Source organism: Gigantopelta aegis, chromosome 3 (assembly GCF_016097555.1).
Source record: "Gigantopelta aegis isolate Gae_Host chromosome 3, Gae_host_genome, whole genome shotgun sequence".
Taxonomy (NCBI): Eukaryota; Metazoa; Mollusca; class Gastropoda; order Neomphalida; family Peltospiridae; genus Gigantopelta; species Gigantopelta aegis.
In genome coordinates, this window is record NC_054701.1 from 27,020,729 (window position 1) to 27,030,064 (window position 9,336).

At 36.0% G+C, this 9,336-nt stretch overlaps 1 protein-coding gene across 1 annotated transcript in view; it reads left to right on the forward strand.

Moving 5' to 3' along the window:
* The window catches only part of LOC121367795 (centromere protein J-like), a 31,201-nt gene extending 22,825 nt beyond the window's left edge, over nt 1-8,376 (forward strand). The window contains exons 16-23 of the mRNA XM_041492168.1: nt 19-192; nt 525-621; nt 1,231-1,411; nt 2,717-2,837; nt 3,550-3,690; nt 4,253-4,326; nt 5,477-5,672; nt 6,492-8,376. Of these exons, the coding sequence (XP_041348102.1) occupies nt 19-192; nt 525-621; nt 1,231-1,411; nt 2,717-2,837; nt 3,550-3,690; nt 4,253-4,326; nt 5,477-5,672; nt 6,492-6,620 (1,113 nt within the window). The 3' untranslated portion in view covers nt 6,621-8,376. The remainder of the gene's footprint in view (nt 1-18; nt 193-524; nt 622-1,230; nt 1,412-2,716; nt 2,838-3,549; nt 3,691-4,252; nt 4,327-5,476; nt 5,673-6,491) is intronic.
* Nucleotides 8,377-9,336: the final 960 nt, after the last annotated feature.

Consider the following 9,336-nt stretch of genomic DNA (forward strand, 5'->3'; position numbering starts at 1 on the left):
TTATATTTTACATTTCAGCTGTCTGAACTGCAAGAAGAATTAAAACAAAAACAAACACGATGGAATGCTACTAATTCTCGTCTCCGAGATACACTAGCGCAGTCCGAACTTGAGAACAAGGAACTTAGAGAAGAAATAAAATTACTAGAAAAGCGCAGGCTGGAGAGTATGCAGAAAGAAAATGGCTATAAGGTAAAGGATATGTTGATGTTAGAGTTGTAATAGTTTACAATTTTAGTTTAATTGTCTCAAAATCTCTTTAGTATTGAGTCTATATTCCGAGTTAGCAGTGACAGTGGGTTGGTAGTCATGTTTTCATCTAAGCGATAGATTTGGACCAAAACTGAAAATGTTTTGGTCTTATTTTATTTTGAAAGCCTGTTTAAGTTTAGAGGAACTCATGTCATACATATCTGATTGAGGTTGTTTTATTGTTTAGGGTTTATTTTTGTCTATCCTACATTAATAGAACAATTTGTTTTTTGTCTTACTCAATTTCTAGTAATATTTATTTTTCAAATCAGAAACTCAATGTCCCCAACATACCACGTAGCAGTACTCCCACAGAAGACATTAATTTAACCAGAAGCTATCAAGGAATGCGAGAACCTCCAAAAGCAGGTAAGACATTTTTACTACGGTAGTGTGAATTAAATATTTAGCTTTGTCCATTCAAAGAGGGTGGGACGTAGCTCAGTAGTAAAGTGCTCACTTGATCCGCAGTTGGTCTGGGATCAATCCCCATCGGTGGGCCCATTGGGCTATTTCTTATCCCAGCCAGTGCACCACGACTGGTATATCAAAGGCTGTGGTATGTGCTCTCCTGTCTGTGGGATGGTGCATATAAAAGATCCCTTGCAGCAAGTAGCAAGTTTCAAAGGTAAGACTATATGTCAAAATTACCAAATATTTTACATCCAATAGCTGATGATTAATAAATCAATGTGTCACCTTTTTTTTTTTCTGTCCATTCAAACTGATGTCACATATGAGTTATATGTTATAGTTTGATGAATATGTGTCCAGAGATATGTAAATCTTGATTAGGTTTTGCATAAAATACAATTTTGTGAGGAGTAAATTGAATCTTGGGCAATGGCACTACATATGTATTACATCCCCAAGCAATTTGTTTCAATATTTGTATCTTGTTTTGCAAATACCAGTAATTTATGTTTTACATTTTGCAGAAAATTTGCTTTCAGAATATATATTTTTTATATCCTGCAGTTTCTCCCTCCAATGTTCCATCCACCCTAGCACAGTCTCAACCCACTGCAAATGGCCATGCATCAACATCCTTGTCCCTTTCAATTTCCTCTTCGAAACCCAGTGCACCCCACCAATCTCTGAGCACTTCTGGAGATGCTGTTCCCAGAGGACAGCCCACAGCAGCCGCCACACTTCAAGGGTATGACTCGTCTTATTACTCCAATGTAATACAAAAGTTTTTATTGTTTAAATAGGCCTTAACACAATCTGATTAAAATTAGCTCTACTGGGTCTACCAGTAGATCAAACAGCATTATGTGGACTCCCATGTTCAGGTGACATTTCATCTATAAATAACAATTTAAATATTGACCAATTACACTTCGCCTTTTATAGCATTATTCGGGAGCATACAAATTCAAAAAATATCGGGCGAGACTATTTATGCAATAGGCGAACTTGTTGGTCTATTTCAACATTGAAAAAACAGGGGGGGGAAAGTGCAGTAATAAACTCTTGATTGTATATTAGTAGAAACAGATTTTATGGCTTTACCAACATGGGTTTTTTTCCCGTCTTGAAACAAATTTTATATAAAATTTTATATTGCAATTAGATTACAGCATACTTCGTAATTCACCCGAATCAACTGGCCTCTGTGGCATTGTGGTACGCCGTCGGTCTACAGGCTGGTAGGTACTGGGTTCGGATCCCAGTCGAGGCATGGGATTTTTAATCCAGATACTGACTCCAAACCCTGAGTGAGTGCTCCGCAAGGCTCAATGGGTAGGTGTAAACCACTTGCACCGACCAGTGATCCATAACTGGTTCAACAAAGGCCATGGTTTGTGCTATCCTGCCTGTGGGAAGCGCAAATAAAAGATCCCATGCTGCTAATCGGAAGAGTAGCCCATGTAGTGGCGACAGTGGGTTTCCTCTCAAAATCTGTGTGGTTCTTAACCATATGTCTGATGCCATATAACCGTAAATAAAATGTGTTGAGTGCGTCGTTAAATAAAACATTTCTTTCTTTCTTTCTTTCACCCGAATCATTTCATATATCCTCGGCATAATCCCAAATGCTTTCAAATTCTTTTCAAATCACTGGCATGATTGTGCAAGTAAGGTTTTGATTGGTCGAATGAAAGGTCATCTGGACATGAGCTCCAATGGGCTGCTGTTAGATCCACATGTAATAGTGGAGCTAATTTTAATTAGATTGGCCTTAACAAAGTCAAAATTGTATTTAATCTGAAAGGGGGTTCCTGCCAAACATATTTGAAGAAGCTATTATGGTCTGCATGGCCCTTTTGTTTTCTAAATTGAAATATAAATAAGAAAAGCATTGCTAAGACTGATCATGCAGTAAATTTTAATATTGTGCGTGCGATAGTGATGTCATAGCCTCTAATGATTTTACGATATAGCTCTAAGATTGCTTCGAAAATCTCTACTCGATACACCATTGAATCCCACTAGGTTTACATGTTGTTAATGTTTTCAGTATTCCACAATCTGCCAGCACCAATGTGCCCCGTAAGCAGTCGGCCAAATTCACATCCCAGAACCCAGGTATAGATAAAGGAGATCGCCAGTATGAAGAAATCCAGAATCCTGATGGAAAGGTGATGATATTTTGATAAAATATATGAAATTACTTATTTTTATACGGGAGTGGGGTGTGGTGGAGCGGGATGTAGCTCAAGCGGTAGCGTGTCCGCCTATTAAGAGGTCTGTCATCAAAGGCTGTGGTATGTGCTGTCCTGTCTGTGGGAAAGTGCATATAAAAGACCCCTTGCTGCTTATCGGAAAGAGTAGCATATGTGACAGCAGCGGATTTCCTCTAAAGAATGACCATATGTTTGACGTCCAATAGCCAATGATAAGATAAAAATCAGTGTGCTCTAGAGGCGTCGTTAAATAAAACAAACTTTACTTTTTACTTTTATTTTTATGGGCTAAAGTCTTGATAAGCAAACATTTCTTTAGTTTATTCTTCGAAATATAAAAATAGTTGAATACGAAAAGTAAATTTAGATCTTCATTCATTTTTAAATTTTAACCTTTATAGAAGACATCCTACCTGTAAAAGATCTATTTGTGTTATCACATCAAATACTTGAATAATTTATGCTAATGAACTTTTTATTTTAATAAAATTCTGCAAATATTTAAAATTCTGTGTCTGGATGTTAATATGTTTGTGTATATTGAAAGAAAATGTATGCCCTTGTCAAAAAGTAAATATTTGAATCAAGCTATTTGGTGAAACTCTTTATAAACACTGGTGAAAGGTCACTTGTTTTATATATGAACAGTGGTTTACTTTTGTTACAGATTGAACGGACATACACAAATGGTGCTAGAGAGATTCTCTTCTCAAATGGAACGAGAAAGGAAATCTCTTCAGATGGACAGTCAATCGTTGTATCTTTCTTCAATGGAGATATCAAGCAGATCTTCCCAGATCAGAGAGTTGTAAGTTGTATGTAGTTAAGACTTGTAAAACAGGGACACGATCCAACTTGGTGGGTAGAGCACTTACCTGAGGTGTTTCGGTCAAAAGATTGAATCTCTTCACTAGATCCATTCTGTATTTTGGGGGTTTCCGTCCCAACCAATGCACGACGACTGGCATATCAAAGGCAATGGTATGTACTGTCTTATGTATTGTCAGTGGAAAGATCCCTTACTGCATTGCAGCATTATAGCGTTTTTTCTCCGAGGCTATATGTCAGAAAAATAAAATGCTTGACATCCAATAGTTGACGATTAAGAAGTCAGTGTCCTCTAGTGTTGTCATTAAAAAAACACAAAAAAACCTTTAATTTCTTCTGATAATGTAAATGCATGTACAAGCACTCAAAAGTTCTTATTTCGAATGCCATTTCAGAAAATATATGTGGGTGTATTTTTTTTAATGGGTTCTTTTTTTTTATTATGCAGATAGTTAATGTTCTTATAGGTTGTTGTACAGGTATACAAATTAATGGATTATATTGAATAATTTGGGAATATAAAATTATTTTCATTTTTCTAGGTATATTTTTATGCAGATGCTCAGACAACCCATACAACTTATCCAGATGGCTTAGAGATATTACAGTTTCAGAAGTAAGAAATAGTGACTTATATTAATGTTACATTCAGATTTGTTTCGAGATATTCATCTTATTTCACATTGTTTAATCACTACAAACTTACATGTGTATCACTGGTTACTATATCGTGAAAAACCGTGAACCGGGCTACCCCATAAATCGGTCTATTTACATTTGACTTGGTTTTTAAGGAATCTGCATATGATTGAACCCTGACATCAAAATACTTTTGTTGAATTAAAAAAACCTTCCCAAAAACAAAGTGCTCAAATGAGAAAATGACAAAATATTTGTATTCCTAGGGAACTGTATACACGATTGACATTTTGCACTGTGCGCACTACATTAAATGGCATGTAATATTAAACAAAGCTAAATAAACAATTTGTACACAGCTGTCATTGTCAAAGTCTCGTCTGCTTCGCAGATTCATTGCCTAACAGTTTTGGTGACGTCACGTGACACGCATCACTCTTTATTAAACAATAGCCTGGTTTATGGGAGTAGCTAAAAAATGTCAACATTACACTACTACATACATTTAATCTTTTCACAACAGAAAAATTGGTTGATTTTGACAATAAAATGAACAAGGTAAAACATTATTGCATCAAATCGATTGTACATTACATTGCGTGTGTGCAGAAATCATTTCCCGTTAATAGCCTGGTTCATGGTTACTTGAGGATACCTGTTATCACACCTGGTATCCTTCCTGTGTGAAAGTACATCCCAATTCAGTTCAGTTCATTGCACAGTACCAAACAATCTGGTGTCAACACAGTTAAGTACCAAAGATCCATACTTTGGGGGGGTTTTATCAAGTATTTTCGGGACACATGATTTAATATACATTTCTGTTCCTTCCTTTTTCCTGTGTTACTGCAGTTAAACTATTTAGCTTGTGTTTATTCTGTTTCATCTAAATGTATATCACATGTTGTAACATATGCATTATTAACTGACAATCCCTGCAGTTACCCACAGCAATTGGCATTGCATTGGAGATTGCCATGGAGTTTTTAATTCTCTACACTTTTTGCTGTGGACAATATTTGAATTTTTTTTTTCCTATGACATGTTTTTGTGCTGTAGACATTTTCTTAATTGCAGGGATTGAATAAGTAATACAAGTGTATATATTTTTGTTGTTGTCATTTTAGCAATCAGATAGAAAAGCACTATCCTGATGGAACGAAAGAGATTACGTTTCCTGATCAGACAATAAAATACCTATTTCCAAATGGTTCCGAAGAAAGTATTTTCCCAGATGGCACAGTCATACGTGTGGACAGTAATGGGGACAAAACCATGGAGTTTCCTAATGGCCAAAGAGAAATACATACAGAGCAGTTTAAGGTGCGTGACTATATAAACCTGCATTTATTAAAAACGAATGGGATGTGGCTTAGTGGCAAAGCACTCGTCTGATGCGCATTTGGTCTGGGATTCATATTGGGCTATTTCTTGATTTAGCCAGTGCTCCACAAGTGGTCTAATAAAGTCCATGATGTATACTATTCTGTCTGAGGGATAACATATAAATCATCTCTTGCTGCTGATCGAAAAGAGTAGACTTGGTGTGGCAACCGCAGGTTTCTTCTCTCATTATCTGTTAACCATTAAAATGTGCTGAGTGCATCATTTAATAAAACATTTCTTCCTTCCATCCTTATTGGAAACTACTGAGTTAGTCTCACAGTAAAAGAGTATTCATTTCAGTTGTAGGATTAGTCTTTTTTTGTTTTCCCACCACTGTAATGGGCTTATTAAACCTATAATATGTACTGACCTCGGAGGGTAATGATAAAATTATTAATAGACTACTTGCTGTTAATTGAAAATGAGGGTCTGTCTGTTCAAAGGAACTTTCATCTGTGCTGATCACATGATCAACAGCCCCAAACTAGTATGAAAATCACTCAAGTGGGAATAAAGTCTCCACTTAGGAAAGTTTGCCAGCACACAACTGTCGGTTATCACTGGAATTGTTAAAATGTGTGGTTTTTAGAGATCTTACTGATTATGAGGGCAGTTTGAGAGTTTTTCTATAGTTGAGAATGCAGAAAAGGCTTCTTTGTTTAACATGCATCCCATTGCACCTAGTTATGTTGGCCATGTTTTGTTTTCACAGTGAAACTTATTGCATGTAATTATTTTGGCCATATTTTGTTTCAGAAACGTGAATATCCTGATGGGACTGTGAAAACTGTGTACCCCGATGGCCGGCAGGAAACGCGTTATTCTACAGGCAGAATACGACTGAAGGACAAGGACGGAAATGTAATAATGGACAGAGTGTGCTAGTCAACATGGCCTTCAACAAACTATCTGTGATAAAACTACTTAACTTAACCACTCCATTGATCAACCCACTTTGCATGGTATTGCCAATTTCACAAAACTGAATACCAGTTAATTGCAATTTTAATTTATTTATTACGGTCCCAACAAGCTCATCTAAGAATACCAGTAACCTGTCAGTGTTGTCTGGTCTGGACCACAGTGATCTTGGCTGTAAAACTGTGCACTTAATAGCTGAAGTGTCTAAAGCCTTAAACCTAGTGCCTCCAAAACCAGTTTTCATTATGCATGGAAAGCTTGTAGTCATGCCTGTGCTAAGCAATATATTTGGCAGTGCCTTATTTTGTTGGACGTTTAAGTTATAAATGGTAAATTTAGTATATGTAACAATACAGTGTGATAGATGCCATTTTAAACGAAGCTAAAGAATTGTAGTTTAGATTTCAGACAAAATTTACATCAGTAAGTAGAAAAAATATAATTATTAAAGTTTTCAAATAAATTTAAACATCATATCCAACACCCCATAATAGCTTGATTTTGAGAATGTTGTAATACTCGTATTTTATACATGCATATTATATAGATCAACCTGTTGTTTTACCACACTTCTATGGAGAGGATTCCTATTTAGGTTATCAGTCAAGTTAAAAACATCACTTTTATATCAAGTTATGAATGGGGGAGACATCAGGACTTTCGCCGACGCTGGTTAACAAAAAAAATAAAAGAATGAATGACACCTGAACATGTTTTAAATTATGACTATTCGGTATCAGACATACCCGTATTGTGACACTTGGTATATAGTGCAGGCGAGGAAACTTGCTGTTATTTCTGAGCAACAGCAAAGGATCTTTTATATGCAGCACATGGCCATTTCCTTTAATAATGGGGAATTAGGAAGATAATTTTTTAATTATGGCCATTTCGTGACTGATATACAGAGAATAATACATGAGTGGCCATTAGATATCATTTATCTTATGAGTTTGATACATTTTTAAACAAGTTGTGAGATAAATGGTATCTATTGAATACATGTATTATTCTATTTCTTACATATCCTAAAAAACAAGGTTTTAAGCAAATTTTAACATCTTTATCGACTAAAAGTTATTTGCAGCCTTTACGCGTCAGATGATTGTCGGGTTAACTATGTTAAAGTGTAATCGATTTTGATCGTGCTGTTTTTTTTCATTGGATGTGACCTGGTCAACACCTAGGAGCAGCCAGTCGTATGTCTTGAAATTGTTAACACACGTATGTGTTATAAAAAATAACGAATGATGTTGTCACCAACAGGTGTATAAGAAACCAGTAAAGACTTGGTGTAGTGTGAAGCAAGACACCTGCTGTTAATGCAGTGTTTCAGAATAACAGCAATGGATCTTCCTTTGGTAATACCTTTCATGTGGAATTAAAATGTGTGTACTAAGGGTTTTGAGAGATGATCATTCTAACTAATCACACGGCACGTATATAGGAGAGCAGACCAATCTAGACAGCACCTTGCTAAAATTCCTGCACAATTGCACGTCTTACCACAGAGTAACATCTCATCCATTTTTATTACATCAGTGCTTTAATGATTGAACGTTGTTGAGATATTTCTTTTGTACAACCAGTTGTTCATTCTTAATTTTTGTGAATTAAAACCATGTCCAGAATTTATTTTTGATCTCCATTTCATCACAATTGAGCAGGTGTTTTGCTGTTCATATATTTATTATTGAATAAATGAATATTCATACTCAAACAGACTTGTTAATTTGTTTGTGATCCAGAGGATTAATCAAGATTAGTCATACTACTTTTTTACCACGACTGATATAAATGTATCAAAGGACATAGTATGTGTTATCCTGTCTGTGGGATGGTGCATGTAAAATATTTGAGTTTTCTCGAAGACTGTCAAAATTTCCAATTGCCAATGATTAATAAAATCAATCAAAACAAACCTTTAACCTTTAAATCTGAAGCCATAACTCAAGATGCAGTACTTGGAAGAACAAGGGGGCAGGACAGCTCGGTGGTAAAGTACTCGCTTGATCTCATTCCAGCCAGTGCACCACGACTTGTATATCAAAAAGCATGGTATGTGCTATCCTGTGTGGGTTGGTGCATATAAAAGGAAAATGTAGCGGGTCTCTCCAAGACTCAAAATTACCAAATGTTTGACATCCAATAGTAGATAATTAATAAATCAATGTGCTCTAGTGGTGTCATTAAACAAACAGATTCCTTTAGGACATTTAACTGTAGATTGTTACGGTTTTAAATTGCATCTGGGACCCCAAATTATCCAATCTTCAAAAATGGTAGAAATCTGGCCATTGGTCCCCTACCAGTCCAACAGAGGGAACTAGTTTCTTCTCCATACTTCTGTCCTACTAGGATTTTATTTTATATAAAATGCCTCAAGATATTGAGCTGGTTTTTTGTATACATGTAGTTATCTAGATAAAAGTTTCGACTGTCGGAGATTTACCCATTTTTGATAGAACCCTTGAACTTGGGAGATATGAAAATGTTTATCTGGACTTTTTTCCTCCACAATGTCTGAGATAGAGAACTGGAATTTTGTGTGTAGCTTCCGTAGAGTTTGACTGTCCCACCCCCTCACTATTTCAGAGTTATGGTCCTCAACTTAGGAGACGTGAAAAACATTTCGGACCAGTAGCCATCTTGTTTAGCAGTACTCTCAGAATGCTGTGCA